A 17,666-nucleotide genomic window follows, 5' to 3' on the forward strand; every position below is an offset into this window, starting at 1 on the left:
TAGACCCCTTAAGGAACTTATCTAGATGTGTGGTGAGCACTTTGAACCCCCAAGTGCTTCACAGAAGTTTATAACGTAGAGCCGTGAAAATAAAAAATCGCTTTTGTTTACACAAAAATGATCTTTTCGCCCACAAATTCTTATTTTCACAAGGGTAACAGGAGAAATTAGACCACTAAAGTTGTTGTGCAATTTCTCCTGAGTACGTCGATACCCAATATGTGGGGGTAAACCACTGTTTAGGCGCACCGCAGAGCTTGGAAGAGAAAGAGTGCCGTTTTACTTTTTCAATGTAGAATTGGCTGGAATTAAGATCGGACGCCATGTCGCGTTTGGAGAGCCCCTGATGTGCCTAAACAGTAGAAATCCCCCACAAGTGACCCCATTTTGGAAACTAGACCCCCCATGGAACTTATCTAGATGTGTTGTGAGAACTTTGAATGCCCAAGTGCTTCACAGAAGTTTATAATGCAGAGTCGTGAAAATAAAAAATATTTTTTTTTTCCACAAAAAAGATTTTGTAGCCCCCAAGTTTTTATTTTCACAAAGGTAACAGGAGAAATTGGACTGCAATAGTTGTTGTCCAATTTATCCCGAGTACGCTGATGCACCATATGTGGGGGTAACCCACTGTTTGGGCGCACGGCAGAGCTCAGAAAGGAGGGAGCACCATTTGACTTTTTGAGCGTAAAATTGGCTGTCGTGATTGGAGACCCCCTGATGTACCTAAACAGTGGAAACCCCCCAATTCTAGCTCCAACCCAACTCCAACACACCCCTAACCCTAATCCCAACCTGATCCATAATCCTAACCACTAACCCTAACCATAATCACAACCCTTACCCCAAAACAACCCTAATGTCAACCCTAACCATAACCCTAATCAAAACCCTAAATCCAACACACCCCTAATCCTAATCTCAACCCTAACCTCAAACCTAACCCTAATCCCAATACACCCCCAATCACAACCCTAACCTTAACCCTAATCCCAAACCCAACCCTAATCCCAAGCGTAACCCTAATGCCAACCCTAACCCTAATACCAACTCTAATCCAAACCCTAACCCTAACCCTAATCCCAAATCTAACCCTAACTTTAGCCCCAACCCTAACCCTAGCCCTAAGGCTACTTTCACACTTGCGTCGTTTGGCATCCGTCGCAATCCGTAGTTTTGGACAAGAAACGGATCCTGCAAATGTGCCCGCAGGATGCGTTTTTTGACCATAGACTTGTTTTGCCAACGGATCGTGACAGATGGCCACACATCGCGTCCGTCGTGCACTGGATCAGTTGTGTTTTGGCGGACCGTCGGCACAAAAAAAGTCCAATGAAACGTTTTTTTGTACGTCGCATCCGCCATTTCTGACCGCGCATGTGTGGCCGTAACTCCGCCCCCTCCTCCCCAGGACATAGATTGGGCAGCGGATGCGTTGAAAAACTACATCCGCTGCCCACGTTGTGCACAATTTTCACAACGTGCGTCGGTATGTCGGGCCGACGCATTGCGACTGCCCCGTACCGACGTAAGTGTGAAAGAAGCCTAACCCTAAATTTATCCCCAACCCTAAATTTAGCCCTAGCCCTAACCCTACCCCTAACCCTAGCCCTAACCCTACCCCTAATTTTAGCCCCAAGTGCTGTTCTCCTGCCGGACAGCAGATGGAGACAGATGGCGGGCGCACTGCACATGCGCCCGCCATTTTCTTTTCCCCGGCAGCCAGGAGGAGCAGCAGGAGGATCCAGGGACACAGGTGAGTATGCTAGGGTCCCCGAATCCCCCTATTTCTCTGTCCTCTGATGTGCGATCACATCAGAGGACAGAGAATTACACTTTACTTTTTTTTCTTTTTTTTTGCGGTCGCCGGTAAACAGTTAATTACCGGCGATCGCAAAACAGGGGTCGGTGAAACCGACCCCGATCATGTTCTTTGGGGTCTCGGCTACCCCCGGCAGCCGAGACCCCAAAGATTCCCCCGGTGCCGGCCGGCGGGCGCACTGCGCATGCGCCCGCCATTTTGAAGATGGCGGCGCCCACCGGGAGCCACGAGGAGCACCGGGGGAGATAGGTGAGTATCGGGGGGCTATCTGGGACCCCTTTTCTCTGTCCTCCGATGTGCGATCACATCGGAGGACAGAGAAATTAAAAAGGGATCGCATTTTTTTTTTTTTTTTGCGATCGCCGGAAAACGGTTAATTACCGGCGATCGCAAATGCGGGGTGGGTAAAAAAAAACCCCAATCACGTTCTCTGGGGTCTCGGCTACCCCCAGCAGCCGAGACCCCGGAGAAAATCCGACTCTGGGGGGCGCTATTCACTTTTTCCACAGCGCCGTTAATTAACGGCGCTGTGGTTTAAGTGCCCTTAGCGGCCGCCGTTAAAAGGCGTATCGGCGGTCGCTAAGGGGTTAATTTAAAGTGGTGACATTCCTAAAAAAGATATATATTATTAGCTTATATCAACATTTTCCAAGATCTGTAACATTTTCATTTTTCAATCAATGGATAGGTGTAAGGGCTTATATTTTGCTTAGTGATGTGATACTTTTTTATGCCATTTTGTGGTAGATTTGCTTTTATATGGAACATTTTTGCAGAGTTGCAGCACACAACAACTTACAATTTATAAACATGGTGACAGCAAATTGCAAATACGTGTGTTTTTTATTTACATTTCTTTATTAACTATGAAAAGGATTGATTTTAATTTATATGTTTATGAAACGTGTTCCCTTTACTTTTAACTTCATTTGTTTGTTGGTTTCCTTCTTGACCTTGAACCTGAGATTTCAGAGTTAAACATACATGGCTGAAATGACTCAGCCAGTGGCGGATATATGCTGCCCTATCCACAGGCAGCAGACATCAGCTGACACGTTCCCTGTAACAACGTCCAGAGCCGCAATCTATTGGGCCTAGATAATGCTCAGTGCTACATATGTAGTACAGAGTATTTCCAATGCAATCAGGAGTCCTTATGAGATTAAAAAATATTGGTAAAAAAATATAAAACATTTTTCACAATAGCGAGTCATTCAATCTAATAAAAAGCAAACACACAAAAAAAAAATAAAAAAATACATCCCTCAAAGAAATGTCCTTATACGGCTATGTTGATGTAGAAAATAAACTTTGCACTATAGGAAAAACGGAAGCGCAAAAATGAAAAATTGGCTGCGGCAGTAAGCGGTTAATGAATTACAACAATAAAGTGTACATCAAATGTGGATATAAGATATAGTCACTTACCTGTTGTTCCCAAGGAGAGTGACATATCCAATAAAAACCGCTACTGGCTCTTGGAGGCATACGATGCCAGACTGGACCAAACCTATGGCCACCGGCCAGCAATAGCTAGAATTAAAAGAGTAAAAGTAGAAATTCATATTGGTTAATGCCTAAACGACAAGTTAGAATACAAAGGAAATAAAAAAAAGATATGAAAAAACAGTGCTTCTGTACGGAAATATATAAGGAGGTAGGAATAACTAAGGAAAAATGAGGAACTTACACTCCGTGAGTGGCTTGAAAACCACTCAGAAACACTACCAAGCCTTCAATAATTTACAATCAGCTTCCATTAAGTATGCCTCCCTTGGTAACAAAACGACGTATAATGGTATCGGACCAACTTGCCATCTCCTTCAATGGATGGTGCAGAAAGGGCAGCATTGAAGGAGATGGCAAGTTGGTCCGATACCATTATACGTCCGGCCGACAAGGGTGGAAAGACAGTTTTGTTACCAAGGGAGGCATACTTAATGGAAGCTGGTCGGCAACTCTCGGATGGTGATATCTACCAAAGATTGCCTAGCGACCCTATTAACAAATTCAAAAAAGAACTACAGTCTTTTCTTAGGGTATCTGTTGAAAAGAGAATTATAACCCAGAAAAAAGCTGAAAAACTTTTTCCACAATTCCCTACCAAACCGTACTGGTATTACCTCCCAAAGGTACACAAATCAGTCACCCAACCCCCAGGCAGACCTATTGTGTCGGGTCTGGGTTCCCTGACCGAACCACTCTCCCAATATTTAGAATGGATTTTGCATCCTTTGCTTCACTCTGTCCCGTCCTACATCAGGGACACTGACTCGTTTTTGAAACATATCCGCGATTTTGCATGGCAGCCGGGGTTCTCCATGGCATCCATTGATGTGGTCAATTTGTACACTAGCATTCCACAGCGTCTGGGGGTGGACACTATCAGGCGTGTTCTGAACACGACTGATAGGAGTGGTGCCTTTATTGACTTTGTGTGTGGGGGGTTAACCTTCATCCTCACTCACAATGCTTTTACTTTTTTGGAGAATTGGTATCTCCAGACCACTGGGACTGCCATGGGGACCCCGGTTGCGTGCACTTTCGCTAATTTATATTTGGCGGTTTTTGAGGAAGATTTTGTTTACTCTGAAAGGAATGCCTTCCTGAAACACATAAAACTTTTCTTAAGATATGTCGACGACGTGTTCCTGGTGTGGGACGGGACCGAAGAGGTTTTTGGAGAGTTTGTGGATTATCTTAATGTCACCAACAATATGGGGATGCGTTTCACCTCCGTGTTTGGGGTAGATAAATTAGAATTTCTAGATGTGTCGGTCACAATTCAGGATGGGGATTTATGTACATCCATCTATCGAAAACCAACTGCCTCCAATGCCCTCCTGCATTTTAACAGTTATCATCCTGCCCACACTAAACGTGCCTTACCCTTTAGTCAACTACTCCGGACACGGAGAATAAATAACACACAAGAAGGTTTCGAACAACAGTCTGAGGAATTGTGCCAAAGATTCCGAGAAAGAGGTTATCCGGAGTCTTTGTTACAAGATGCTAGGAGCCGGGTGCAAGAGGGCTCACAAGCCCACATTCATAAAAAAAGTAATGAACCACGGTTCAATTTTTGTTTTAGGTATGGCCCATTAGATCAAGCACTACGAGCCTCGTTCCGTAGGCATTGGCACATTTTAGAATGAGATAAAGATCTTGCGGGGAAGGCTGTAGGGGGTCCTTTGATCTCTAACAGAAGGAGCACTCGGATCAGGGATATATTGGTCCATAATCGGTTGTCAGATACACGGTCTAATTGGTTGGAACAATTGCCTCCTAAAGGCAATTTTCGTTGCGGCCATTGCAACTATTGCAGTTGCCATATTACTGGGCGTACTATTAGTGTGGGTCCGGTACAACACACAGTTCAACAATTCATCTCATGCAGGACGGACTATGTTGTTTACGTCATTTTCTGTCCTTGCAGGAGATTTTATGTGGGAAAAACTAAACGCCCGATGTTTGTGCGCTTTAGAGAGCACCTTAGATCTATCCGGACAGGTAAGGGGGTACCTCGGCTGATTGACCATATTAGGAACACACATGATGGTAAGTCTGAGGTCCTCACTTTTGCGGGGATAGAAAGGGTTAAATTACCTGCTCGAGGTGGTGACCTCCATAGACTTCTCCTGAGACGTGAAGCATGGTGGATCCTACAGACACAAGCAGCAGGTGCTGCCGGGCTGAATGAAAGAACTGACCTGTCGGTGTTCTTATGATTGGTGCCCTACATTGCTACTTTGCTGGAAAAAGGTTTTTTTTTTTTTTTTTTTCTTTCCTGGCCGCTTCATGTTGTTTAGTTTGCCTCTTGTGTGTGAGAAGATAAATACAAACACAAATGACTGCTACCAAATGCATAGTGTCTCTGCGCAGCATTTTCATAGAATATTCGTTGAAACTAGGCTAGTCAGAAGGAAGGTTGTCCTTTGTATTCAGGTTCATTATTATCCCTTCTAATGCTTATAATTATTTTGGATTAGTTCCAGACTGTTTTATAGGGAAAGATGATTTTTCATCAGTTGGTCCTCTTATTGGTTGTACTAATTTTATTCAGGTGTCTTTTGTACATTTGTTTTTATTGTAAATGTGTTTTGTAACATGATGTAATTGATGTAGTCATGTGTTTGTCTTTTCACAAAGGTGTACCTGGCAATTACTGGATCTGGTGTGCATGGTTTGAGTGGGAGGGTCCATTTGTGACTCACCTACTTCAGCCGGCGTCACTTCCCAGTTTGTTAGACCTGTAGAAGCGCTGGTAGAGCGCGAAACAGCTGTTGTCTTCCCCTGCTCACTTCCACTATGTCCGCACTCCCCTGAGCCGTGAACACGTCATGATGGATTTTTTACCTTCAATAAAGGTTTGATCTACGCAATCTGGTGAGTGCTGCCGCAGTTCTTCTTTTTTCATATTTATACTGGATTATTTAATATATATATATATATATATATATATATATATATATATATATATATATATATATATATATATATATATATATATATATATATATATATATACACACATACACTAGATTGTGGCCCGATTCTAACGCATCGGGTATTCTAGAATATGCATGTCCCCGTAGTATATGGACAATGATGATTCCAGAATTCGCGGCAGACTGTGCCCGTCGCTGATTGGTCGAGGCAACCTTTATGACATCATCGTCGCCATGGCAACCATTATGACATCTATGTCGATACTGTGCCCGTCGCTGAATCAGAAACGTGAGATGTCTACGTCCTTTATGACATCATCGTCGCTGTGCCCGTTGCTGATTGGTCGAGGCCTGGCGGCCTATTTATATAATTGTCTAAGGGTTTTTCCGTCTGTCTGTCTGTCTGTCCTGGAAATCCCACGTCCCTGATTGGTCGAGGCCACCAGGCCTCGACCAATCAGCGACGGGCACAGCGACGATGATGTCACAAAGGACGTAGACATCCCGCGTCTCTGAGTGGTCGAGGCTGCCAGGCCTCGACCAATCAGCGACGATGATGTCATAAAGGACGAAGAAATCCCACGTTTCTGATTCAGCGACGGGCACAGTATCGGCGTAGATGTTATAATGGTTGCCATGGCGACGATGATGTCATAAAGGTTGCCTCGACCAATCAGCGACGGGCACAGTCTGCCGCGAATTCTGGAATCATCATTGTCCATATACTACGGGGACATGCATATTCTAGAATACCCGATGCGTTAAAATCGGGCCACAATCTAGTAATTATATATATATATATATATATATATATATATATATATATATATATATATACACACACACACAATAGTTTTTATAGTAACATAAAATAACTTTTTTCAAAGTACCTGTTCGAGTAATCCATTACCCACAGCAAGAGCAGTTAACCGTATGCAGCCCTGCCACAACCCTGCTGACACGGCATTCTGAGCACGCATGCAGATGGGCAGTACGACTGACAGGGTTTGACTGCAACAGGACACAGGGGTTGGGGGGCTACCTGCCTTCCCCCTACCATGTGAGTTTCCTTATCTGTATTATCAGAAGGTCATCTTTCCCATAGAAACCCCGGGGGGAATGCGCAAAAGCTGGCAGCCCCAACGCGCATTTCGCAATTTTTGTAAAAAAATAAATAAATAAATAAAACCAATTCTTCAACTGCTGTTGATTTTTTTCATTCTGCCTCCCAAAGATCGCAATAAGGCTTGGCTCACATGTATCCTGCGCTCTGCCCTGAGCGCTTATACCAGGGTTTCCATGTAAAACTATAAAAAATGTGAATCAGATGGCACCCCCGAAAAAATATTCTCTATAATGAGGCAGATGGAGGTACTGTGGAAGCCGTCTGGCCTACAATCCAGCAGTGTCCATCTTTTAGGCATGCATAAAAAGCATGGTCGGCCAGTTTTGTACACTTCTAATTCGAGGCCACACAGACTGCAGAGTAAGGATAGGTTCACATTAGCATTTTTGTGCGCAGCGTATCATTTTCATGCGCAAACGCATGCCAAAATGCATGCTTATGCCTGGGCATCATTCCCTGATTGTAGGCTGGCTGTCTCATTGGTATTGTTGCACCTGTGCAGTTGCCATCTTTACTTGGGCCCACTGCACCATGATAGTGCATTTGATTCAAGGCCTAGACAGGTAAGCACTAGTGAAGAGCGAATATACTGGGTACTTGAGATTTCCCGAGTACGCTCGGGTGTCCGACGAGTATTTGTAAGTACAGCATGAGTACATGTGGGGGTTGCCTGGTTGCTAGGGAATCCCCACATGTAATCAAGCTGGCTAACAGATGTTAATCATTCCGCTGAGGTGAGGAAAACTAAATCTCCGAGTACTTACAAAATACTCGGAGGACACCCGAGCGTGCTCAGGAAATCTTGAGAACAGAGTATATTCGCTCATCACTAGTTAGCACCTTTGCCTGTTTTTTTGGTGTTTTTTCTAGAATAGTGGAGGTTTTTTCCTCCTTTTGTGATGTTTGGCACTTCTGTAGCGATGAGAGCCTGCCTAATTTATGGGTGCGTGTCTCTAGAAGCACAAGTTGGGCAACAAAACATACTGGTCACTACAGAGTACTGGTCACTACAGAGTACTGGTCACTACAGAGTACTGGTCACTACAGAGTACTGGTCACTACAGAGTACTGGTCACTACAGAGTACTGGTCACTACAGAGTACTGGTCACTACAGAGTACTGGTCACTACAGAGTACTGGTCACTACAGAGTACTGGTCACTACAGAGTACTGGTCACTACAACGGCAGTTTGCAATTTTCACCCAGCAACATGCTTATTTCTGGAAAACACTCAGAGTCAAAATTGTCACGACACCTAAATATAAATTACCAAAGTGGTATAATTTCCAAAACGTGGTCATTTGAGGTTCTGCTCTTCTAGCACTTAGGGGGTCTGTATATAGAGTCCGCTAACTTTTCTAGGAAAATCTGCGCTCCAGGAGGCAAATAGTGCTCCGTCCCTCCCAAGTTTCAACGTATGGCTAAGCAGTACTGTACAGCCACATGTGGGGTATTTCTTAATTCAGCAGAAATTGTGAGATACATTATGGTGCCATTTTTACTCCTTTCCCAATGGGAAAATGTAATATTTTGGTGGTAAATATGCAATTATTTTTTTCTCCACCGCTCAATGGTATAAAATTATGTGACACCCTGTGGTGTCAATATGATCACTGCACCCCAGATGAATTCATTGATGGGTGGCTTGTAAAATGGAGTCACTTATGGAGGGGGATGGGGGTTCTGCTGTTACGGCACTTCAGGGGCTCTCCCAGTGGGTCATGGCCCTCTCAAACCTTAACAGTAAAAATTGGCATAATATGGTGCTCCTTCCCTTCTGAACGTTGCACTGTGCATTAATTTTTTTTCCTTATTGGTATGCAAATTGTCTCTTCAGAAAGGAAGAGGACTAGAACTCTAGTGCCACCTATTGCAAGTAGCAATCCTAAAAGTCAATGTTGACCCTTCAACGAGCCTTGTCACATGACTTAGAATAAAAGCCAAACAAGAATCTCAATTTGCAGACACTGTGTTTCGGGTACTGCCCCTCATCAGTGCAAAGTCTGAGAGGCGTCTGTGTGAGAAGCACATGATCACTGCACCCCTGGATGAATTCATTGGGGGGTGTAGTTTGTAAAATGACATCACTCATGGGGGGTTTATGCTGTTCTGGCACCTCAGTGTCTTTGCCAATGTGACATGGCAACCTCAAACCATTGCAGCAAAAGCTAAACTCCAATATGGCGCTTCCCTTCGGAGCTTGACACTGTGCCTCAAAAGTACTTTTCGAACACATATGGGATTATTTTTTACTCAGGAGAAATTATACAACATATTTTGGGTTCCATTGTCATGCTATACTTGTGAAAATAAAAAAATTGGTGGCTAAAAACATTTATGGGAATTTTTTTTTTTTTCATTTTCACAGATCAACATTGTCAAATTCTGTTAAGCACATGAGGGCTCAAGGTGCTCATCACATAAATTCATTGAGGGGTCTACTTTCCCATATTGGGTCACTTTGTGGGGGTCTCCACTGTTTAGGTACATCAGGAGTTTTCCAAATTCAAAATGACACCAGCTGACAAGTCCATCAAAGTCTGTGCTCCAAAACATCACTCATTCCTTTCTAAACCCTGCTATGCACCCACACAGTAGTTTTCCCCCACATATGAGGCATCTGTGTACTCGGGAGAAATTGCACAACATATTTTTAGTTCCTTTTTCTCCTGTTATCCTTGTGGAAATAAAAAAAAAATGGGTCCAAAGTAAAATGTTTGTTAAAAGTTAAATGTTCATTTTTTCCTAGCACATTATATTAATTCCTGTGAAGCACCTGAAGGGTTAATAAACTTCTTGGATGTGGTTTTGAACACCTTGAGGGGTGCAGTTTTTAGAATGATGTCACTTTAGGGTATTTTGTGATACACAGGCCCCTTAAAGTCTCTTCAAATGTGATGTAGTCCTTAAATAAAATGGTTTTGTAAATTTTGTTGGAAAAATTAGAAATTGCTGGTCAACTTTTAACCCTTCTAACTTCCTAACAATGGTAAATATGCTTCAAAAATTGTGCTGGTGTAAAGTAGACATATTGGAAATGTTATTTATTAACCATTTTGTGTGATATAACCCTGGTTTAAGGATAAAAAAAAATTAAAAGTTTGAAAATTGCAAAATTTCTGGGTTTTTTTTCAAATAAACAAGTCATATCGAACAAATTTTACCACCATCATAAAGTACAGTATGTCACGAAAAAACAGTCTCAATCAGTGGGATCTGTTGAAGTGTTCCAGAGTTATTACCTCATAAAAGTGACAGTGGTCAGAATTGTAAAATTTGGCCTGGAACATGAAGGTGAAAAGAGGCTTGGGGGCAAAGGGGTTAAAGAACTTCTCGCCTAACTAAATGCTAAGATATCCCAATGTCGTGGATGGAGCAGATTTGTGGATGTCAAAATGACCCTCCTCCCAAAACTTTTATATCTATTTAGATTAAATAACAGTGATCAGTGCTTATAAAAAAAAATAAAGCAAAAATAAAATTGCTGTTTTTTTGTATCTTTTGTCTGCTAAAGAGTGTAATAGAAAGTTAGCAAAACGTCGTATGTGCCACAAAACGGTACCAATGAATGACATCTTAAACATGCAAAAAATAAACCCACATACAGCTTTGCTGATGGAAAATTGTGAAACCTATGGTTCTCAGAATATGTTGTTAAAAAGACGGATCCTGTGCAGATTGTAAAAAACTTCCTTCGAAGCAGCTGACGCAGGAATTTAAAAGGAGGAGAGAGGGAGAGAGATTTTCCCTGAATGGAATTAGATGAATAGAAATTCTTCCAGGCATGTTCAGTTTCAAAAAACGGAATCCATCGCTGGATTCCATCTTTTGACGGACAGCGACGGATCCTGAGCCCATAGGCTTCCATTATAGCCAACGACGGACGGCATAGGATCCGTTGCTGTCCACCTTTTCGACGTACACAAAAAAACGTTACTATGTCCGTTGTCTCAGCCCAACGGACAAAGACTTTACGACGGATCCGTCAAACGACGGATGAAACGGAAGGCCATCCGCCACAATCCGTCGCTAATACAAGTCTATGGAAAAAAAAAAGGGATCCAGCAGCAACATTTGCTGGATCCGTTTTTTTCTTTAAAAGACGGATTGTGACTGATGGCAAAAAACTGATGTGTGAAAGAGGCCTTAATTGTACAAAAGGTATAAACAAAGAAAATCATAGAAATTTGGTATTGCCATAGTCGTGCTGACACACAGCAATGTGAATAGCAGAAAAGTTAAAGCGTAAAAACACAGTGGCACGGTTTTGTTTATATTCCTACACGTAAAGAATTACAGCAAAAAAGCAAACTACAGACAGTGTCAGGTTGGCACTGTTACACAGAGTAAAGGCAACCTGTCACCAGGTTTGGCTGATAAGAGATACAGCCATCACCTTTTAGGGCTGATATACAGCATTCTATAATGCTGTATATCTACTCCCAACCCGACCTGCAAGAGCTGACAATTAAAGACGTTGTCCACTACAATAATTTTTTTTTTCATAAATCTTGCTATTATGTGCCACTGAAAACATCCACTGTGTTTATTTTAGCAATATTACCTTTTATCATGCTGCAGCAGCACATCTTTAGTGCTGGCTCCAGCTCTCATGGGGTTAATCGACAACTTCACTTCTCCTGAGTTATTGTGCTCTAATACTACAAGTTCCATGATGTTTGCACTGCCACTAAGCCCGAACCTACCACACCCACTCCAAAAACACACCCAAACCCCTCCCTCCTCTCTCCCTTTATCTTCAAAAAGATTTGTGATGTCATTTCTGTCCAACTCCTCTTTTACATTTGTCCAAACTACACTCCATTACACACACAGATAGCTAGACAGATAGATGATAGATGAGATGGATCGATAAATAGATATGGGATGGATAGATACATACAGATATATCTACAGTCATGGACACAAATTTTGAGAATGAGACAAATATTAATTTTTCCAAAGTCTACTGCTTCATTTTTTTCTAATGGCAATTTGCATATACTTCTGAATGTCAGAGTGATCAGCTTAACAGCAATTACTGTACTTGCAAAGTCAATATTTGCCCAGAAAATGAACTTTAACCCACAAAACACATTTCAACATCATTGCAGTTCTGCCTTAAAAGGAGCAGCTAACATCGTTTTAGTGATTGATCCATTAACACAGGTGTGGGTGTTGATGAGGACAGGGCTGGCGATCAGTCATGATTAAGTAAGAATGACATCACTGGACACTTTAAAAGGAGGCTGGTGCTTGGTATCATTGTTTCTCTTCATTTAACCACGGTTATCTCTAAAGAAACACGTGCAGCCATCATTGCACTGCACAAAAATGGCCTAACAGGGAAGAGTATCGCAGCTACAAAGATTGCACCTCAGTCAATAATCTATCGCATCATCAAGAACTTCAAGGAGAGAGCTTCCATTGTTGTCAAAAAGGCTCCAGGGCGCCCAAGAAAGACCAGCAAGCGCCAGGACCGTATCTTAAAACGGTTTCAGCTGCGGGATCGGACTACCAGCAGTGCCGAGCTTGCTCAGGAATGGCAGCAGGCTGGTGTGAGTGCTTCTGCACGCACTGTGAGGCGGAGACTCTTTGAGCAAGGCCTGGTTTCAAGGAGGGCAGCAAAGAAGCCACTTCTCGCCAGAAAAAATATCAGGAACCGACTGATATTCTGCAAAAGGTACAGGGAGTGGACTGCTGAGGACTGGGGCAAAGTCATTTTCTCTGATGAATCCCCTTTTCGATTGTTTGGGACATCTGGAAAACAGCTTATTCGGAGAAGAAGAGGTGAGCGCTACCACCAGTCTTGTCTCATGCCAACTGTAAAGCATCCTGAAACCATTCATGTGTGGGGTTGCTTCTCAGCCAAGGGAATCGGCTCACTCGCAGTCTTGCCTAAAAATACAGCCATGAATAAAGAATGGTACCAGAATGTCCTCCAAGAGCAACTTCTCCCAACCGTCCAAGAGCAGTTTGGCGCCCAACAATGCCTTTTCCAGCATGATGGAGCACCTTGCCATAAAGCAAAGGTGATAACTAAATGGCTCATGGAACAAAACAGAGATTTTGGGTCCATGGCCTGGAAACTCCCCAGATCTTAATCCCATTGAGAACTTGTGGTCAATCATCAAGAGACGGGTGGACAAACAAAAACCAACAAATTCTGGCAAAATGCAAGCATTGATTATGCAAGAATGGACTGCTATCAGTTAGGATTTGGTCCAGAAGTTGATTGAGAGCATGCCAGGGAGAATTGCAGAGGTCTTGAAGAAGAAGGGTCAACACTGCAAATATTGACTTGCTGCATTAACTCATTCTAACTGTCAATATAACCTATTGCTACTCATAATATGATTGCAATTATATTTCTGTATGTGATATAAATATCAGACAAACACTAATAAAAACCAGAGGGCAGCAGATCATGTGAAAATATAATTTTGGGGTCATTCACAAAAATTTTGGCCACGACTGTATATATCTATGTCTATTTCCATAGATACAGTATGTCCATATCCATGTTTCTAAACCCCTTCACCCCTGGAGCTTTTTTCGTTTATCGCTCCCCTCCTTTCCAGAGCCATAATTTTTCCGTCAATATGGCCATGTGAGGGCTTATCTTTTGCGGGGCAAGTTCTACTTTTGGACGACACCATTGGTTTTACCATGTCGTTTAACAGAAAATATGAAAAAAATTCAATGTGCGAAGAAATTGCAAAAAAAGGGCAAATCCCACACTTATTTTTTGCCTGGCTTTTTTGTTAGGTTCACTAAATGCTAAGGCTGTGTGCACACGTTGCGGATTTGATTCCAGATCCGCAGGGTTTTTTTGCTGCACAGAATTGCATCAAATCCGCAGTGTAGTGCACAACAACCAATGTAAGTCTATGGGAGCCACAGACTTGTTATGCATATGCTGCGGAAAAGGCCGCATCGAAACGCAGCTTTTTTTTTTCCAAAGCATGTCACTTCTTTTGTGCCGAACTGCAGCGTTTCTGCACCCTTACACTTTCATTGAGTCGGGCACATCCGCAGCAAAACCGCAGATGTAAAAAAGATCTGCAGTTTTGCTGCGGATGTGGGTCCGAGAAACGCTGCAGTTCGGCAAGGGTGTGCGCAGGGCTGCTAGGGTGTGCGCAGGGCTGTGCGGGGGTCTTTTGGGGTGTGTGTGCAGGCATCATCCGATGGGACTACAAGTACCCAGCATCCAATCTGCAGCTAATTCGAATGTAATCCGGACAGTGGACACGCACCCTACATTAGCGATACATCTATCAATAGATAGATATATGAATAGATAGATGTATGCAGCTATAGATCTAGCTATATGTAGATCTGTCTATCCATTTCATCTATCATCTGTCTATCTGTGTGTAATTGAGTGTGGGTTGGACAAATGTAAAAGAGGAGGTTGGACAATAATGACATCACAAATCTTTTTTTTTTGTTCAATAATACATCTTTATTTAGCTTTCAAAAACGCACAAACTGAATCAAAACCGCACCAAAAACTCCCATCAAACCGCATTAAAAACTGCATCAAAAACCTGAATCAAAACCACGCAAAAAACTGCACCAAATACTGAAGCAAAAACAATCAAAACCACGCAAAAAACACACCAAAAACCACACCAAGAACTGCATCAAAACCGCACAAAAACCGTGAAAAAAATGCATCAAAAACGCAGCTGCGTTTTCTGCAAGGAGATGCAGATTTTGTGCAGAAAATTCTGCACCCAAATCTGCAACGTGTGCACACAGCATAAAACTGACCTGCCATTATGATTCTCCAGGTGATTACGAGTTCATAGACACCAAACATGTCTAGGTTATTTTTTTTATCTACATGGTAAAAAAAAAAATCACTTTGCTAAAAAAAAAAAATAAAAAAAAAAATAATAATTGGGCCTTATTCCGATACCCGTAGCATCTATATTTTCTGAGATATCGGGTAGGGCGAGGGCTAATTTTTTGCGTGCCGAGCTGACGTTTTAAATGATACCTCTTTTGTGCAAATACGTTCTTTTGATCACCCGTTATTGCATTTTAATGCAATGTCGCGGCGACCAAAAAAACAATTTTGGCTTTTGATTTTTTTTTTTCACTACACCGTTTAGCGATCACGTAAATTTTTTTGTTGTATTGAAAACCGCTGACATGTTGCGGCTTTGAAGTGGGCTCACCGCCGAAGCCCACCTCAAAGTGGGGGATACTGCCAGCTGACGTACTATTCCGTCAGCTGGCAGAAAGGGGTTAATGAACAATATGTTTCAGTTAAAAAAAAAAAAAAACTGGAGTGGCCTCCCGTGCAATTTTCTGTGCCAGAGGGGGAAAGCCAACGGCCGGGGCCAATATTTGTAGCCTGGGAAGGGGGGTAATACCCATGGCCCCCTCCCAGGCTATGAATATCAGCCCGCAACTGATATTTAGCCTTTACTGGCTATTAAAATAGGGGGAAGTGGGAACCCCCCAAAAAATGACATGGGGTCCCCCTATATTTTATAGCCAGAAAGGCTATGCAGACAGCTGCGGGCTGATAGCCTAGCGAGGGGCCATGGATATTGAGCCCCCCCGGCTACAAATACCAGTACCCAGCCACCCCAGAAATGGCGGTAAGATGTGCCAATTCCGGCACTTAGCCCCTCTCTTCCCACTCTCGAGTAGCGGTGGGATATGGGGTGATAAGGGGTTAATGTCACCTAGCTATTGTAAGGTGACATTAAGCCGGATTAATAATGGAGAGGTGTCAATATGACGCCTATCCATTATTAATCCTATATTGGTGAAAGAGTTAAAAAAAAAAAAAAATAACAGACAGCCAGAAAAAAGTATTATAATATTCTTAATTTAACCATACTTACCATACTTCAGCGCCTGCAAAAAACGTAAAATAAACCGTATACTACCTGTCCGCCGTAGTCCAATTAATAACGAGGGTCCCACAACGATCTCCCCTATAGAACAGTGACATTGGGTGATGTCACTGCTCTATAGGACCCTCAGTGACACACTGACAGGAGACAATGGCTCCTGGAGTGCAGTACTGAGGTTACTAAAGTTCACTGGTCTCATCTTATAGCATTTGCTGCGTGGGAACTTTCTCACACAGCAATACCAAAAGTGAGACTAGGGACTATTTTCTTACAGGGGCATAGGAATACATTGTTGGGAATACATTGTGGAAGGATACCTTCCACCATTGTATTCACATCAGCATGTCGTCGCATGTCGTCACATGGCGCATGTTGCATGCTGCATATCGTCACATTTCGTCGCATGGTGCATGCTGCATGTCGTCGCATGTGGTATGCCGCATGTCGCCGCATGGTGCATGCCGCCGCATGATGCATGCCGCATGTCGCCGCATGGTGCATGTCGCATGGTGCATGTTGTCGCATGTTGTCACATATCGCATGCTCCATGTCGCATGCTGCATGTCATCGCATGTTGTCACATGTCGCATGCTGCATGTCATCGCATGTTGTCACATGTCGCATGCTGCATGTCGCATGATGTCACATGTCGCATGATGTCGCATGTTACATGTCACATGGTGTATGTCGTATATCTGTTCTGTATATGTGTGTTTGTGGGGGGGTTTTTTTTTCACATTCAACACATTAGCCGGATGATGGGACTACTACTGTCCCATCATTGGCTAATGTGTCACTCACTGTCACTGTAGCAGGCAGAGCCCGATGGGACTTGTAGTCCCATCGGACAATGCCTACACACAGAGACACACACACACCAATGACCACCCCCTCCCCCGCAGACCCCTGCACGACCAGCAGACCCATTGCACACACCCGCAGACCCCAGCACCGCCCGCACGCAGACCTCCGGCGCCCGCACATCCCAGAATCGGCACGCAGACCCCCGGCGCCCGCACATCCCGGAATCGGCACGCAGACCCCTGGCGTCGGCACGCAGACCCCCAGCATCGGCACGCAGACCCCCGGCGCCCGCACATCCCGGCACGCAGACCCCCGGCGCCCGCACATCCCTGCCTAGTCCCGCCCACCCCCAGCACAGCCCTGCAGGCAGCCCCCAGCACCACCCACAGCCCAGTCACTCTTGGTGAGTGACCGCTGTCTGTGGAGGCTGGGTCACGCCTGCTGCTGACGTCACGTCAATTTCCAGAGTCTGGAAATTGACGTGACGTCGGAAGAAATTAGCGGCGGCTGCAGCCTGGGGGTCACGTGACCCGGACTCAGCCGCCGCCATAGCGCCGTTCACAGGCGAAAATGGCAACCGAAGGTATTT

General features: G+C 43.7%; 1 protein-coding gene across 1 annotated transcript in view; it reads right to left on the reverse strand.

Annotated features, from left to right (window-relative positions):
* TIMM44 (translocase of inner mitochondrial membrane 44) overlaps positions 1 to 17,666 on the reverse strand; it is a 148,807-nt gene that overhangs the window by 82,158 nt on the left and 48,983 nt on the right. Inside the window, exon 2 of the mRNA XM_069741305.1 lies at positions 3,251 to 3,355. Within this exon, the coding sequence (XP_069597406.1) occupies positions 3,251 to 3,355 (105 nt within the window). The remainder of the gene's footprint in view (positions 1 to 3,250; positions 3,356 to 17,666) is intronic.

Source organism: Ranitomeya imitator, chromosome 1 (genome assembly GCF_032444005.1).
Source record: "Ranitomeya imitator isolate aRanImi1 chromosome 1, aRanImi1.pri, whole genome shotgun sequence".
NCBI lineage: Eukaryota > Metazoa > Chordata > Amphibia > Anura > Dendrobatidae > Ranitomeya > Ranitomeya imitator.